At 42.8% G+C, this 18,300-nt stretch overlaps 1 protein-coding gene across 4 annotated transcripts in view; it reads right to left on the reverse strand.

Annotated features, from left to right (window-relative positions):
• The window catches only part of XKRX (XK related X-linked), a 48,092-nt gene that overhangs the window by 16,426 nt on the left and 13,366 nt on the right, over window positions 1-18,300 (reverse strand). For all 4 annotated transcript variants that reach the window (XM_044305667.1, XM_044305668.1, XM_044305669.1 and 1 more), the window contains one exon: window positions 6,647-6,909. In XM_044305667.1, the coding sequence (XP_044161602.1) occupies window positions 6,647-6,909 (263 nt within the window). The remainder of the gene's footprint in view (window positions 1-6,646; window positions 6,910-18,300) is intronic.

Consider the following 18,300-nt stretch of genomic DNA (forward strand, 5'->3'; position numbering starts at 1 on the left):
GGGGTCTGTGGATGGCACTGTTATGGGGTGGGTGGGGGTCTGTGGATGGCACTGTTATGGGGTGGGTGGGGGTCTGTGGATGGCACTGTTATGGGGTGGGTGGGGGTCTGTGGATGGCACTGTTATGGGGTGGGTGGGGGTCTGTGGATGGCACTGTTATGGGGTGGGTGGGGGTCTGTGGATGGCACTGTTATGGGGTGGGTGGGGGTCTGTGGATGGCACTGTTATGAGGTGGGTGGGGGTCTGTGGATGGCACTGTTATGAGGTGGGGGGGTCTGTGGATGGCACTGTTATAAATATCATTAAAAAAAAAAAGTATTTTAAAAGTATTTGGGCAAAAAGGCAGTTTCGGTCTCGGTCAAGGGCATCCTGAATTTTCGGTTTCGGTTCAGAATTTTCATTTCGGTGCACCCCTAGTAAAATATAAATATATATATATATATATATATATATATATATATATATATATATATATATATATATATATATACACACATACACACATACACACATATAGGAGAATTGCAAAGGCTCTACTGACTTGTAAAACACGGCTAGGTGCTCTCTCCAAATAAGGCAGTACCAATTGCCAAATGATTGATAGAATGTAGTATGTAGAAGATGGAGGGCACTCAGATGTCTGTATATATATAGAGAAGGCAACAATTATAGTAAGGTATATCACGTTTCTTTATTGTTTCTAAAAATATACCCTTCTGTAAAATTATCAATATATCAAAAAATAAAATAAATACTTTTCAAGGATGTGGAGGAGTAAAAACTTAGTCACAACGATACAAATTTCTCAGATTGTATCAGGAACGCTATGGTCCTTCCTATTATGACAGAGTATATCAAATGATTGAAATGCTTGAAATAAATAAAATAGAATAAAATAGAATAGATAAAAGTCCTTATATGACTAAAATCCTACTTCTGCAGATGATCAGTCTGCATGTAGGAGTCATATATCCTATGTTGCAATCCTGGGGTAATAGGTTCACTTATATATCCTATGTTGCAATCCTGGGGTGATAGGTTCACTTAAGTCCTGAGAATGTATTTAGTATAAAACCGGAACAGTCTTACCCCATATGCGTCAGTTCCAAGGTACAGCTGTAGGGAGATCTCCTTACTATATTGTCCGGTCCTCTGTGGTGTGTAGCGGTGGTGCGCACGTGTTCTCCGGCGTCTTCTTCTCTGATCGCTCTGTTCCTCTTCGCTGGGCCAGAAATGATGTTCCTATAGCCGGAAATGACGATCTGTTACTCCGACCAGCTGACCGATTTAAAACAGCTGAGTACGGACGCAGTTCACCTTTATATTTTAGGATGGACTTTTTTGTTTAAAAAGTCAAAGTACTATTCTTATATAAAACCCAAACGCGTTTCGGTGCACTCTTGCGTCCTAAAATATAAAGGTGAACTGCGTCCGTACTCAGCTGTTTTAAATCGGTCAGCTGGTCGGAGTAACAGATCGTCATTTCCGGCTATAGGAACATCATTTCTGGCCCAGCGAAGAGGAACAGAGCGATCAGAGAAGAAGACGCCGGAGAACACGTGCGCACCACCGCTACACACCACAGAGGACCGGACAATATAGTAAGGAGATCTCCCTACAGCTGTACCTTGGAACTGACGCATATGGGGTAAGACTGTTCCGGTTTTATACTAAATACATTCCCAGGACTTAAGTGAACCTATCACCCCAGGATTGCAACATAGGATATATGACTCCTACATGCAGACTGATCATCTGCAGAAGTAGGATTTTAGTCATATAAGGACTTTTATCTATACTATTTTATTCTATTTTATTTATTTCAAGCATTTCAATCATTTGATATACTCTGTCATAATATGAAGGACCATAGCGTTCCTGATACAATCTGAGAAATTTGTATCGTTGTGACTAAGTTTTTACTCCTCCACATCCTTGAAAAGTATTTATTTTATTTTTTGATATATTGATAATTTTACAGAAGGGTATATTTTTAGAAACAATAAAGAAACGTGATATACCTTACTATAATTGTTGCCTTCTCTATATATACAGACATCTGAGTGCCCTCCATCTTCTACATTATATATATATATATATATATATATATATATATATATATAATATATATATTACACACACACAAAAACTGCAGCACTTCCAATGTAGTGAAAAGAAAATTAAGTCCTTTATTCGCCCATGCAACGTTTCAGTCCGCTTACTGGGACAGTTATGCTTGATAACAGTCCCAGTAAGTGGACTGAAACGTTGCGCAGGTGAATAAAGGACCTCATTTTCTTTTCACTACATTGGAAGTGCTGCAATGGGGAGGAGACTGCCCCTTTTCTCAATGGGCGTTCCTTCTCCCTGGCTGTAGCGCTGTCCAATCAAAGCGCAGAGAAGGTGATTTTTTATTTTTTTTTCCTCCCTGACTGTGACGCTCTGCGCTTTGAATGGATAGCGCTACAGCCAGTGAGAAGGAACCCCCATTGAGAAAAAGGGCAGTCTCCTCCCCATTGCCCTGATGCTATCAATTAGCATACAGAGCTGGAGAATATACCGGGCGCCACAGCGGGCGAATGGAACGGCGCCCAGGAATAATAGAAAGTTCAGTGAGATCCCTGGGCACCGATCTACATATCCTGTTAGTTTACAATGTTTGGACCCATGAAGGGTCCTCTACAATCATTGGTGGCGCAGTGCGACCGACCCTCCTCCTCTCGTCTCTCTTCTCATTGGCAGCAGCGGCAGCTTGGGGGGGGGGGGGGGGGGGGTGAGAGGGAGAGAGTGGCTCCTTCGCTCCTGAGGGAACATGAGCGCACTGACAGCAGCGCGCTCATGTTCTGTAATGCTAGGCTGCGCAGTAGCGCATCCTAGCATTGATAAAAGGCAAATCCCAGTATCTGGACAAAAGCAGGGCTGTGGAGTCGGTAGATAAATGCTCCGACTCTGACTCCTCAGTTTTTGGTACTTCCGACTCCAACTCCTCTGTATTCAATATGCAAATGTATTTTATACATTCCTTGAAGGAAAGAAAGGCAACATACATGTCCTTACTACAGAACTACTGGCTAGGAAGCCAACAGTCTACTGTATTGAACAGTTTAAGCAAAAGACCAACACAATGAAAACAACAAAGTGTTTTTTTTATTTTTTATCATCAAGTGGCTGGATAGTAGCAGGAGGCATAAACATCAGGAACAGGAACTTTACCAGTTCAAAAATGGTGCTGCTGCTGCTGCCTTCGCCTTTGTGTGCGGATCTTCTGCTGATGATAGGGCAGTGGGAGGATCCGGGAAGGGGCATTTATTGTAAAACATGATTTCCCTAGTACAATCCCATGGTCATGTTTAAGCTAACAATCTGAGTTTACAAGTTTTTATAGCCTTAGGCTATTTTCACACTTGCGGATCTGGCGGGCAGTTCAGTCGGCAGAACTGCCTGCTGGATCCACCGATCTGGATGTGACAAAGCATTTTTGAGACAGATCCTGATGCGGATCCGTCTCAAGTGCATTGCAAGAATGGATCCGTCTCTCCACTTGTCATGCAGACAGACAGATCCGGCATTCCGGTATTTTTAATGCCGGATCCGGCACTAATACATTGCTATGGGGGGGAAACAAAATTAGCCGGAGATAAAACCATAGCATGCTACGGTTTTATCTTTTGCCTGTTCAGTCAAAATGACTGAACTGAAGACATCCTGAACGGATTGCTCTCCATTCAGAATGCATGGGGATATGCCTGATCAGTTCTTTTCCAGTATAGAGCCCCTAGAACAGAACTCTATGCCGGAAAAGAAAAACGCTAGTGTGAAAGTACCCTTAGCTGAATGACAGCAGTTTTTCAAATGCTTTACAGCTTCAGTCTTGAACTATTGACTATCCATTCCCTTCACTTATACAAGTGTCTAGTCCTGCAAAAAAACATATTTACTTAATCAGTTAGGCTACTTTCACACTTGCGTTCAGAGCGGATCCGTCTCAGATGGATCCGCTCATATAATGCAGACGGTGGCTCCGTTCAGAACGGATCCGTCTGCATTATATTGTTAAAAAATTTCTAAGTGTGAAAGTAGCCTGAACGGATCCGTCCAGACTTTTACATTGAAAGTCAATGGGGGACGGATCCGTTTGAAGATTGAGCCATAGTGTGTCATCTTCAAACGGATCTGTCCCCATTGACTTACATTGTAAGTCTGGATGGATCCGCACGGCCAGGCGGACACCCGAACGCTGCAAGCAGCGTTCAGGTGTCCGCCTGCTGAGCGGAGCGGAGCGGAGGCTGAACGCCGCCAGACTGATGCATTCTGAGCGGATCCGCATCCACTCAGAATGCATTAGGGCTGGACGGATGCGTTCGCGGCCGCTTGTGAGCCCCTTCAAACGGAGCTCACAAGCGGACACCCGAACGCTAGTGTGAAAGTAGCCTAAGAGGACTAGGTTAACCATGGGCGTTGCGTTCCCTGTAACAGCGGAACACAGCACAATGGAAAGTATAAGTATTGCCGCTCCTTAACTGTGCGTTGCGTGCCATATAGTGAAGCATATGAAAAGCATGCTTCTTCACAGTCACTTAACGTGTTCGTTTTGCGGTGACGGGACGCACTGCATGCATTGGCCTTTATTCTTACAGTAGAGAAGTAATTAATTCTAACTTTTTGTGAATTGGAACATTTAAACGTGCTTTTTTTAATTTTTTATTCCAATTTAATTTAGTAGGAGTCGGTTTATTTTTGCCGACTCCGCCTCCAGGTACCCAAAATTGCCTCCGACTCCACAGCCCTGGTCAAAAGTATTGATACCCGCAACAACCCTACGTGGATGGCACATCATACTTCTGGCATCGGCATGATGAGAGGTGGACTGATAACGCTTGTGACCCGCTGATCAGTTCTCTAGTCTTGGAGAACTCCTTTAATACAGACAGAAGGAAACACATACATACACACTCTACGGCCCACTTCTACTCAGATTTTATTCATTGATACCTCACAACAAACATGTAGGCAATTCTGTCATCAGTGTTCATGCAGAAGGATCCATTTTCAAGGTTTCCTTGGATAAAGTATGAATGACACTGGTATTGTGGTTTGAATGAAGGATAAATCTCTCAAAATCATTCAGACTGAGGATTGACTATCTCGAGCTACAAGAATCCCAAGATTAAACTTGCTGTCCACGTTGGAAATATCATTGAGGTAACCTACAAAAGTAAGTTTTTCATTTGGCATCCTATTGGTGGGACCCCCAATAATCAGCTCTAGGCTGTGGGGGAACCTATCAAAAAGGGTCATATGGGAAAGGAGGCATTATGTTGTACCCACTGAAATGCACATGTAGCAGTCCTAAACATCTCATCGTGAACTAATGGCACAGAAGCCACTGAAAAATGTCAATTAGAAGTTTCTTGCCATTCTTTACTTAACGCATGAATCAACATGAGGATTGCTACATCTGTACAAGGTCAGTCTATGTATTGCATGGACATTCCAGATCCTCCAGAGTAAGTGCTAGTTCACATGGTAGATTTTGCAAAGGCAAATATCTGCCAAATATTGTGCAGCAGAGACTGCTGTGGTCTCTGCTTCAATTTTTCAATCTGAATGCTGTAGATTCACTCATGGTTTCCCCTACTGAATGGAGCTATACCACGAGCAGACACCCATAGGATTTCCAGCTGCACTGGTCTGGACACCAGGCCAAGAAAGGACATGTCCTTCGTTGGCACAGTCATGGCTATAAACTTCAGCAGAAATAAGTGCAGCACAGGCTCCCACTGAGAACAATGGTAGACAGATTTAGCTCTGCTGCAGGCGGCTTTTTAGTGTGGGTTCCATACCAAATTCCAACGGCTATCCTCTGCTCTGGTTAGAGGGGTTTTTCTGGGGCTTTATTATTGACCTATACTTAGGCCTTAATCACACGTCCGTGATTTCCATCAAGGATTGTGAGCCAAACCCAGGTGTGGCTCTAAACACAGAACAGGAGCAGATCTCTCCATTATACCTTATGTCTGTGGAGGCTCCAGTCCTGGTTTTGACTCACAATCACTGATGGAAATCACTGACCAAAACACTGACGTGTGAGTAAGGCCTTAGGAGAGGTCATCAATATTAGACCGGTGAAGCTCTGACTCCCAGCATTTCTGCTCATCAGCGGTTTACTTGAATGGGAGCAAGGTAGCAGTAAAACAGTATGGCCTCTTCAGTGTGTAGAGCTGTGTATTTCCAATGCCTGGTTCTGGCACACAATGGTCCTTCAAACAGCATGGGTGGTGGGAACTGGACCTCCACTGAACTTATACTGATTACCTATCCAGTCAATCGTAAATTGACTGCTTTTATTTACGCTGCACTTTTTGATGGGAAATATAACGGAAGGATTTCATTCATTCACTTCTGTCCACCAGCTCCTCAGGTTGGATAAAAAGACTGCAGGCAGAATTGCATATGTGAATCTAGCTTAGAATTTTCTGTTTTAGTTAAAATATGGTTTGAATACAATAATTGCAAAAATTGCTTTGTCTAACTCAATCGCCAGGGTGTCATTGTATGTTGGGGGTTGTAGTTTTTCCAAAGCTGGGACGTCATGGATTAGCGACCACTGTTACAAAGCAATTATCAATTAAGGGTTGTACCTTACCTCGTGCTACTGGGACATGTCTCTGCAAGACACAGACGTAGAGCTGAAGTGTCAGCTGTGGGGTCGAGCCAAGGAAAGCCTGAATTACAGCTGTGCGCTTAAAAGCATTACGATGTGTAGCCAATCTTCTCAATGAATGTCCTACTTCTCGTTCTTCTTCTTCGGACTCCCCCCAGCCACGTAAATGTTTTTTGCGAGAGATGCTTACATATGGCTCTTCCTCACGGCCCACCCGGCAGTATATTATTAGGGCTTCCACGCATCTACGGGACAGTGTAGTTGGACATTTTAGGAGTTTAAATGGTTTTCCACATTAACAGACATACAAACTATAGATGCTGAATACATTTACATTGTACACTGCAATTTTTTTTTACCAAACGCGTGCTGTCAAAGTGCAAGCTACGTGACCAAGCGACATACCACCCGCCAGTGAAAGGTTATCGTGCATTTAGAATTTAAAGGGAAACTGCGCTATGCTGTCCTCGCTGATGTGATGGCATGACCAGGGGCTAGCAACAGCCGGAAACAACATTCCTGTTAGACCGGTTCGGTCACCTGCATTTATAACGTGTTGGAATTTTTAAACAGTGTGTCACTCCTGTGCTGGCATGCGGTACTAAGGCTAGCTGCACACTAGCGCTATACTGTACACCCAGCAGGCTGTTCCAGCATCGCTGGAGGTTTGTAAATCTCGGTCTGGCCCTATTAACTAGAATGGGGACCGGCAGAGATCCAGCTACATCCAGAAAATATCCTGAGAATCGACTGGAAGAAATGGACTATATATTTGACTCCAGAAAAAGCGACAATGTTGTTAATGTGACCTGTTTACTTAAATGTTTGACATCTTTCATTGTCTACTCAAGGAGGTCTGTATTTTGACCAACCACTAAATTATCTTGACTGGTAACCAATTTTTCTCGTTTACCGGCTTCCCTTTTATCCTTTCCTTGTTTGTCTTATTTTATTTATTACATTTTTTATTTGAAAAAAAAAATAAAAATATATTATATATATATATATATATATATATATATATATATATATATATATATATATATATATATTTTTTTTTTTTCTTTTATGTAACAAATTGGCTAGAATTTGTCCTATTTAGAGTGATGTACCAGTAACTCCATAATATATATATATATCCTTAAAACACCTTTATAAATAAAAAGTGTATATATATATATATACACACACATACATATACACACATACATATATACACACACACACACACACACACACACACTTTATATTTGTGCAGGAAGGGGGGGAAGGTAATACTGCGTTTTGCTATGGGGTGGGGCCCTATGATTTCATGTATGCCCCTGCTATTTGTGTATTTAAAAACAATTTAAAATAGGAATCTGAAGTGGGCTTTGGTACTGAGGTACCAGTCATTACCAAAGCCCACTTCAGATTCCTATTTTTAAATACGCAGATAGGAATACTGAAGTCATTCCCCAAACTTCAAGCTCGATTCGCTGAAGCCTAATGGTGTTTGAGGCAGATCTGTGGATACAGAGTAATGTACACAAGTGCTCTATCCCGTACTGATCCCCGATAACGCCGTACACATACTGCCTCATGTCTTGGTTAGGGCGGACACTCCTCTTATTTATAACTGACACAATAAGGATTTAGTGTTTTATTTTAGCAGTGATACATACTATGTGAATGTCACCTAAGGTTAATAATTGTACAGAGGATTCAAAACCATTCTGCTCCATTTAACCAGCGAGAAGACTAATGTGAAAAAGCTTCATCTCATGTCCTGCTGACAGAAATGTTCATATTGGGAAATATTGACTGCTCCAGTATCTGCATATTACAGCTGAGCAAACACCAGGAAAAACATCCAGCAGGACGAGTCTAACACATGGAAGGGGTCAGCGTGCAGGCTGCAAACTCCCACAGACAGCTGGCCTCAGGACAATTTATTTTAACCGCTTCATTACCAGAGTCTCTCACCAGGCCAATTTTTCCATTTCAGCTCTTTTTCGGTCCTATCTACGTAACTGCAAGTAACAAAAAATTTCAAGACAAACCTTTCTAAAACCATTACTGTATGTATATACTGTGTGAATGGATGCTGTGTAATGTATCTACTGGCTGGGCCCACCGCAAGACTTTAAAAGGACAATTTTTTTATTGGTGGCTCTATAAAACAGTACTGCTGGAATAGATGTTGTACAGCGCCAAAACCTTAGCTTTCTGGTAATTTTAAAAAGGAAACTGTCACCGGGATTTTGGCCATAGAGCTGGGGACATGGGCTGCTAGATGGCCGCTAGCACATCTGCAGTACCCAGGTCCCATAGCTCTCTGTGCTTTTATTGTGCTAAAAAACCGTTTTGATCAATATGCAAATGAACCTCATATGTGTCCTGTATCCGGAAATATGAGTCCAGCGGAAAGGAGCCCAGCACCGCCCCGCGTCCTCCGAATCTCCTCCTTGCTGGCTGACGTCACAGAGCTGGAGCGCCGAAATCTCGCGATGCATGAGCTAGCGCATGCGTAGTTTGTTCCCTGTGCTGATGCCAGCACAGGGAATGAACATGATGCCGACACTGCACAGCGAGATTTCGGCGCTCCAGCTCTGTGACGTCAGCCAGCAAGGAGGAGATTCGGAGGACGCGGGGCGGTGCTGGGCTGGGCTCCTTTCCGCTGGACTTCTCTCCGGATACAGGACACATATGAGGTTCATTTGCATATCAAAACAGTTTTTTAACACAATAAAAGCACACAGAGCTATGGGGACTGGGTATTGCAGATGTGCTAGCGGCCATCTAGCAGCCCATGTCCCCAGCTCTATGGTCAAAATAAAATCCCGGTGACAGGTTCCCTTTAACAGCAAGAATGGCACAGTCTGAAGTGCTATAATGAGAACCAGGGACAGGTTTGAGACGTGTAAAGCCTTTCCACTTCAGATATAATTTGGAATATTTTGATGAAAATAAAGTAATCCACCTGCCTGTGCAAAGCCGGCCATACTCTGAGATAACAGTCTGCTGAACATTTGTTTGGCTGACATCTAAGGGCTTTTTCCCACGAGAGGATGCTGTGCGTGGAACCCGTTGCATGAAAGAGTGCCAAGCCCTGCTCCGGCCAGCAGAGACATGGAGCATTAACATGATTGATAATGCTCTGATCTTTTCACTACAAAAATCACAGTGAGATAAAAATTTTCACTCCGATTTTGTAGTAAAAAAGGTCACAGAGAGGCAATGTCACGGTATTGTTGTTGTTTGCCGTGACACGTTAGCCATGCATGCTGGTTGCCAGGGGCAATGTGTTAATGCAGCATGTTTTTACCTTTCTCCTGGTTCTTTCCCTGTCTGGTGCTGGTGGGGTTAACTTCCTGGCTGGGTGTGGCCACTATGGTGTTTATATTGCCTGTGGCTTTCAGGGTGGAGTCATTTGTACTCCAGCCTTTGTTGGAGCTGGAGCTTTGCTCCTTTCCTGGGTGTTCCATCTTCCCAGTCGTTGAGGGCCACCTAGTGGGACATTGATGTCTCCCCGTTGTCACCTTCCCTTCACGATCAGTCTAGTTTATGGTGTTGTTTATGTCTAGTTTGGTGTTCCATGTCTGGTCTGTCTATGGTGTATGCCCAGTCCTGCATGGATGCTAGAAATGTCCCTGTGTATGTGTGCCTTTGGTGAGAGGGCCCCAGGGTTCCCCGGAGGGGGAACTACAAATCAGTGAGCCGCTCTGCCTGGTGCCTTCATGCATCCTGTCCGCTCAGGGATCCAGGCAGTTACTGGTGTGCTGGTTCCTATGTTTAGTGTGTAGGCTCCAGTACATATGCACAGGTCCCAGTCGTGTGGCTGTGGCAGGTGTGTTGTTCTGGTTCTTACCTGCCGATCCAGTAGCTGTTCACAGTCTCCTCTTTTCCCTGCATCTAGGCCGGGTGACACTCCTGTTCTTCTGCATCTTGGAGAAACAGGTTGTCTCACGCCCTTTCATTATCTATAGGGCTGTTCAGGGATTCCAGGGTCCGAGGTTCCTGGGTATGAGTCGTCCCACCATCAGCGTCCGCTCATACGGTGTGAGGAGTCAGGGCCAGGATTAGAGTGGCTGTAGGAGGTGACCTGCTCCCTTTACCCTATGTCCAGGCCTAGTTGCTTTTCCCGTTTCCCATTGGTGTTCGGTGGGGAGTCGTCATCCCCAATCCCCACTGTGACAGGCAAAGAGCATTATCAATCATGTTAATGCTCAGTGTCTCTGCTGTCCGAAACAAGGCTTGGCAGTTTTACACAGCTGATTACCCACACGGCATCTGCTCGTGTGAAAGCCCTAAGTCTCCTGATCCTCCCCGCTGACCATGCATGTGTTGTGAAACAGAGGAGAAAGCTACTGCCCGACACCTCTGATGGACAGCTTACCTCCCGAGAATAAAATGAGAGACGGTGCTTCCAACTCACATAAGAAAGTCAGCTGATAGTGCCATGTGGGGCCATGAAGCAGCATATTGCAAACACAATGCAATTAAAAAGGACAAATAAAGAACATCATTTATTAACTGCACCATGGCCACACATCCATCTCCATGAAAGGCCCCTATTGTGAGAATCATACAGCCAAAAAGCTGTCACATCTTAGCATCCATACTGTGGCCCTAAGTTTTACGCCGATCTGTGATGCTAACTTCGCCACTGTCTAGAGCAGGGATCAGCAATCTCCAGCTTTTCAGAAACTACAACTCCCTGAATGCTTCATTCACTCCTATGGGAGTTAAAATAACACATTTGCATGCTGGGAGTTGTAGTTTCACAGCAGTAGATGTGCTGAAGGTTGGCGATTCCTGGTCTAGAGGAAGATATAGCTATATACTTCTATGAATTTAGAGGAGTAGGGGAGAATGAACAAACCGATGCCTGGGCCAATTCACTATGAGGTCACTGAAAGGAGGGCAGGACAGTGGAGGCTATTGAGCTTGTTAGTAGAGGAATGTAGAAGGTAGACCAGAATTTCAACCAGAAGCAGCAGGGGGCCCCCTCCCATCAGAGAGGACAATGTAATATACATATACAAGTAGGGGAAAAATACCCCTGCATCTTATAGGGCGAATACTAATGAGCGCTTCCATTATGGAAGCGCTCATTAGTACCAGATGACCAGGAAGTGGTGAAGGCTCTGTACTTACCACTTCCTGGTCCTCGGCTGTCAAGGCTGCGCACAGAGTGAGGGCGCTCTGACCTCACGCTGTGCACACCAGGTCACAGCACAGCTGGCACCAGGAGGCAGAGGATCGCAATGTGAGGAGCGGTGGCGTCCAGGAGCAGGATAGGTAAGTGGGTTTTTTATTTTGTGATCTGAGGCTGAATTATGGCTGGGGGCTATGAGGCATGGGGGTCTCATCTGAGGTCTAATTGGGGGGGGGGGGGGCTTCTTTATATTGGGCTATGAGCCGAGGTCTGATTAACATTGGGGGTTTGATTGCTGATCTGAGGTCTAATGAAAAAAAAAAAATATTCTAATTGTCCTCCTCTAAAACCTAGGTGCGTCTTATAGGGCAGAAAATACAGTGCATAAAACATAGAATATTTTATTGCATGCATTTTGCAATGATAATTTGAAAGGTTATTCATTGCATAGGATGTACTTCTATGGAATAACCCCTTTAATGACACACGCAAGCTTGTTTTTCTGAGAACATTTGGTCTATGCTCTTTTTTCCATCTCAATGAGGGTGTGCCAATAAAAAAAAGATAAGGTCACGCCCAGTCAGTCAACTGCAGCTAGGAAATTAGCATGGTCACTGTGTTGCAGGCTATTAAACTGAGCCAAATTTGTCACTTTAAATAAGTGTTCCAAAGTTATCACCACATAACCAAGTGATGCTGGTGAGTATTTTTATGGCACACTGGAGCAGATTTTTTTGGTGCATTTTATGTCAAACACCTGGTGTGAATGCTTTGCATCACATTTACCAACACTTTTCTAAGCATTTATGCCTCATCCGACAAAAGGTGTGTGGCTTCTCAGGAAAGGGGGCGTCCTCTAAGGCAGCTCCATCGGCCATTTAGGTGCATTTTTGGAGTAAAACTACGGCAACTTACATATGGCATAAATTTTGGCTATGCAGTTTTTTGGCACACAAATGGAAGTCTAGCGTAAATCTGGAGCAGGACTTATAATACTTCAACTTTATAAAGTGATAATGGAAATTTTACAAAATTAGCAATTTTCCTAATTTTAAATTTCTCTGCTTTTTATTAAATTTAGTAGCAATTTATCAAATTTAAGAAAAAAAAAATGATAATTCAGTTAGAGAGGTCTATACACTACTCACAAAAAGATTGGCATATTTGGCTTGTGGGCGAAATTTCAGGATTGACCTAAATGCACTCTAACCTTTACAGGTGAACTTAATGGGACCTTCTCTAAACTTTTGAATGCACATGTCCAACGGTTCAATGTTTCGGTACTTTTGGCACAACTTGCTGTTCTCTAACAAGGAGCTTAAAAGGGAGTCTGTCACCTCCATATGGCCATATACAGCGCTTACATGGCTCTGTAGCACACCTATACAGGATTGTAACAGTACCTTTGTTCTTTTCTTTAGACTTGCACCAGCAGTAAAAACGAAGTTATGAGCAGTCACAAGTGCCCAGGGGTGGCGTTCAGTGTGTAGGTGCCCAGGCTGCTCTGCCTTCTTTTCACTTCCTCCTCCCCAGCCTCTTCCTTAGCCTGCCCTCCAAGTTCAGACCTATCGATGAGGCAAGAGAATTGTACAGGTCAACGCATTTCAAGGGCAAACAGCCCCTTTCATCAGGACAATAGCACATATGCCCTTGAAACACGTTGACATGTACAATTAATAAATAAACTTTTATCTATACTTATCTGAGATCATGTTCCTGCTGACAGCAGCCGACTTAGCGGTTCTAATCTTTTACCTACTCATCTACGAATATTAGCAATAGTATAAGGGACTGTGTAAAAAACTAAAATTGTACACGTTTTTCCTTTCTTAAATACATAAATTTTGAAGTGTATTGTCTTGAAATCTTTTGTAACAATTACAAAAAATAAATAAAAAATGTAGAAGAAAAGAAATTATACCTCATAATTTTTCCTTAAATATTTTTAAAAAGCCCTGCAGTTTTATAATACACTAAGTGGCAGGCTGCAGTCGGATGGAGGAGATTTATCGGTGTATTTATACCAGTTGTACGCTGCTCAGAACGAGCGCCATATTAAGCAGCTGTTCCACAAAGTGTAACATATTAAGCGACTTATTGTCATTACAATTTTGCATTTCAAATTTTTGTTCTGTGTAGCCCAGGAGCGGGTGACACCTGAAAGCTTGGTAGTGGGCCCCTACTAAGATTTGCTATAGGGCCCTGTCAGATCTGTGGACGCACCCGATGGTGGGCCATTTAAGTGAATGGTCAACAACATGTAATGCTAAGCTTCCTCTGCAGTGGCTGCTTTAAGAAGGACTGGCCTTATATGATGGGGCCCTGTGTGATCCCTAGTTGGCTCTTACTGAATATGGAGCACTGCCATACAGTGTATCAATTACTATAACATACGGTGCCCATGCTGTTACCTAATGTGAATGCTATGCTACACTGCAAATAAAACACATACTGTACAGAGCCTAAGTAGCACTACCACACAATACCCAAGTACAGGTCCTTCTAAAAAAAATTAGCATATTGTGATAAAGTTCATTATTTTCTGTAATGTACTGATATACATTAGACTTTCATATATTTTAGATTCATTACACACAACTGAAGTAGTTCAAGCCTTTTATTGTTTTAATATTGATGATTTTGGCATACAGCTCATGAAAACCCAAATTCCTATCTAAAAAAATTAGCATATTTCATCCGACCAATAAAAGAAGAGAGTGTTTTTAATACAAAAAAAAAAAAAAAGTCAACCTTCAAATAATTCTGTTCAGTTATGCACTCAATACTTGGTCGGGAATCCTTTTGCAGAAATGACTGCTTCAATGCGGCGTGGCATGGAGGCAATCAGCCTGTGGCACTGCTGAGGTGTTATGGAGGCCCAGGATGCTTCGATAGCGGCCTTAAGCTCATCCAGAGTGTTGGGTCTTGCGTCTCTCAACTTTCTCTTCCCAATATCCCACAGATTCTCTATGGGGTTCAGGTCAGGAGAGTTGGCAGGCCAATTGAGCACAGTAATACCATGGTCAGTAAACCATTTACCAGTGGTTTTGGCACTGTGAGCAGGTGCCAGGTCGTGCTGAAAAATGAAATCTTCATCTCCATAAAGCTTTTCAGCAGATGGAAGCATGAAGTGCTCCAAAATCTCCTGATAGCTAGCTGCATTGACCCTGCCCTTGATAAAACACAGCGGACCAACACCAGCAGCTGACATGGCACCCCAGACCATCACTGACTGTGGGTACTTGACACCGGACTTCAGGCATTTTGGCATTTCCCTCTCCCCAGTCTTCCTCCAGACTCTGGCACCTTGATTTCCGAATTACATGCAAAATTTGTTTTATCCAAAAAAAGTACTTTGGACCACTGAGCAACAGTCCATTGCTGCTTCTCTGTAGCCCAGGTCAGGCGCTTCTGCCACTGTTTCTGGGGAATGCGGCACCTGTAGCCCATTTCCTGCACACGCCTGTACACGGTGGCTCTGGATGTTTCTACTCCAGACTCAGTCCACTGCTTCCGCAGGTCCCCCAAGGTCTGGAATCGGTCCTTCTCCACAATCTTCCTCAGGGTCCGGTCACCTCTTCTCGTTGTGCAACGTTTTCTGCCACACTTTTTCCTTCCCACAGACTTCCCACTGAGGTGCCTTGATACAGCACTCTGGGAACAGCCTATTCGTTCAGAAATTTCTTTCTGTGTCTTACCCTCTTGCTTGAGGGTGTCAATGATGGCCTTCTGGACAGCAGTCAGGTCGGCAGTCTTACCCATGATTGCGGTTTTGAGTAATGAACCAGGCTGGGAGTTTTTAAAAGCCTCAGGAATCTTTTGCAGGTGTTTAGAGTTAATTAGTTGATTCAGATGATTAGGTTAATAGCTCGTTTAGAGAACCTTTTCATGGATATGCTAATTTTTTTAGATAGGAATTTTTGGTTTTCATGAGCTGTATGCCAAAATCCTCAATATTAAAACAATAAAAGGCATGAACTACTTCAGTTGGTGTGTAATGAATCTAAAATATATGAAAGTCTAATGTTTATCAGTACATTACAGAAAATAATGAACTTTATCACAATATGCTAATTTTTTTTAGAAGGACCTGTATACAGTTGCCAAACACCAACAGTTAATACAAGACTACACAATGTCTTCAGCAGTCATGCACCCTGTGCCCTAATCGCTAAGGATGCTAAGAAAAAAATCCTAACAGAATCACAATGGGGCATTTTATACAGCGGAAAATTCTGCAAGAATATAAAACTTGTATTATATTATAAAAAAATATTTGTGTGGACTTCCAAAGAAAAATCACAAATTAGCCACAGTGCATTAACAATGGCCAATACAAGTGTGGATCCACTGGCATCCCTGGATTCTTTGAAAAATGCATAACAGATTTTCCATAGTTAAATAAAACATGCAAATTTAACCCAACCCTTGATTGCAGGAGAAGTGTACAGCTGGTGTCATTCAGGGTTTGTGACGTCCGGCCTGAGGTTGTCAGGTGCCACCTGCTTTAAATGTTTGGCAATAACACCATGTAATCCAAACAACTACATGATTGACGATTATAAAAACGTGGTCATCTACAGGAAAGCCGGTGAGATGCATCTATGTCACACAGTTCTTCACATACACACAAAATTATTGGTACCTGTCCGTTAAAGAAAGAAAAACCCATAATGATCACTAAAACAACCTGAAACGGAGGAATTATGAATAATTTGATTCTCATTAGCTGATTTTCAGCAGACATTGCTTTTGAATTGTGGTTCAACAGAATAAAAATTAAATAAAAAGTGAAAAGTTGCTGTTTGGTTGTCTTGTTAAGTACCACACTGAACATGGACCAAAGAGTTGTCTCCAGAGATTAGAAAGAAAATTATAGACAAAGAAGTTAAAGGTAAAGGCTATAAGACCATCTCCGAACAGCTTGAAGTTTGTGTTCCTACAGTTGCACATATTATTCAGAAGGTTAAGGCCTACGGGACTGTAGCCAGTTTCCCTGCACCTGGATGCAAAAGGAAAATTTATGACAGATTGAAGAGACAGATAATACAAATGGTAACCAAAGAGCCCAGAACAACTTCCAAAGAGATTAGAGGTGAACTCCAACGTCAAGGTACATCTGTTGCCGTCTTAGCCAAAGGGGACTTAATGGAGGACATTGGGGAGATTTATCAAACTGGTGTAAAGTAGAACAGGCTTAGTTGTGCATAGCAACCAATCAGATCCCACCTTTCATTTTCCAAAGGAGCTGTGAAAAATGAAAGGTGGAATCTGACTGGTTGCTATGGGCAAATAAGCCAGTTCTACTTTACCCCCCCCCCCCCCATTGTACCTACTGTGAAACATGTAGGAGGCTCGGTTATGTTTTTGGGCTGCTATGCTACATCTGGCACAGGGTACAATGAAATCTCATGACGATCAAGGCATTCTGGAGTGAAATGCGCAAACCAATGTCAGAAAGTTTGGTCTCAATGGCAGGTCCTAGACCTTCCAGCAGGATAACGACCCACAACACACATCTGAAAACATACAAGAATGGCTAGGAGCAAAGCATTGGACTAATCTGAAGTGGCCTTTTAGGAGCCGTGATCTAAATCTTAGTGAACACCTGTGGAAGGAGATGAAACATGGAAAAGGCACTGTTAAAACCCGAAACAGCTGGAGCAGTTTGCTCACGAAGAGTGAGTCAAAATACCTGTGGACAAAAGCAAAAGTCTCAAGAGAGTTACAGAAATTGCTTGATTCCAATGATTGCCTCAACAGGGTGTTCAAAAAAATATTAAGTTAAGAGTGCCATCATTTTTATCCAGGCCAGTTTCGATTTTTTTTTTTTTTTTAAACGACTGTTCAAAAGCAATGTCTAATTTTCATTAATTGATTTTCAGTAAATTTTTATTATTACTCATGTCAGTTTTAAGTTATTTCAGTGACCAATGTGGGATTTTCCTTTCTTTAAAAGTAAGGGTACCGGCATTACGGCCACGTGTGGATTATGTCCACTTACAGGATGAGAAGTCAAGGACATTCAAAGTCCTTTGGTGCAAGGAGGCATAAATTGAGATGGGACGTAATATTCTAATACAGGGAAACCTTTTTCTACAACTTGTAGGAGCTCTTTAAAATTTAGCATTTCATCACATTTATTTTTTAAGAAATGGAAGCCCCTCCAATACTACTGCCCTTGTGTTGTGTAACACTACAGTTGCCAGCTGTATATTTAGTGCCAAGTGTAAATATCTGGATCCATCAAGTCAGACAAAGCAAGCAGGGGAAATGTTTCTCAAACAAAACCCTTGGGAATGGTTTCCCTGCTTTGTTCTGACCAGATCCAGTTATGTTCTTGGCTCTGGATATAAGGCTTCTGTAAAAAGCCACATTTCTGCCATTTAAATGCAGCACCAGAATGTTACTGTTCATTTATCTACTACAAAAACACAGGGTAGCTGTAATAGGGATTAGGAAACACTCCTGTCTACACTGACCCATGCCCGCATGT

This window comes from Bufo gargarizans, chromosome 9, assembly GCF_014858855.1.
Source record: "Bufo gargarizans isolate SCDJY-AF-19 chromosome 9, ASM1485885v1, whole genome shotgun sequence".
Lineage (NCBI taxonomy): Eukaryota > Metazoa > Chordata > Amphibia > Anura > Bufonidae > Bufo > Bufo gargarizans.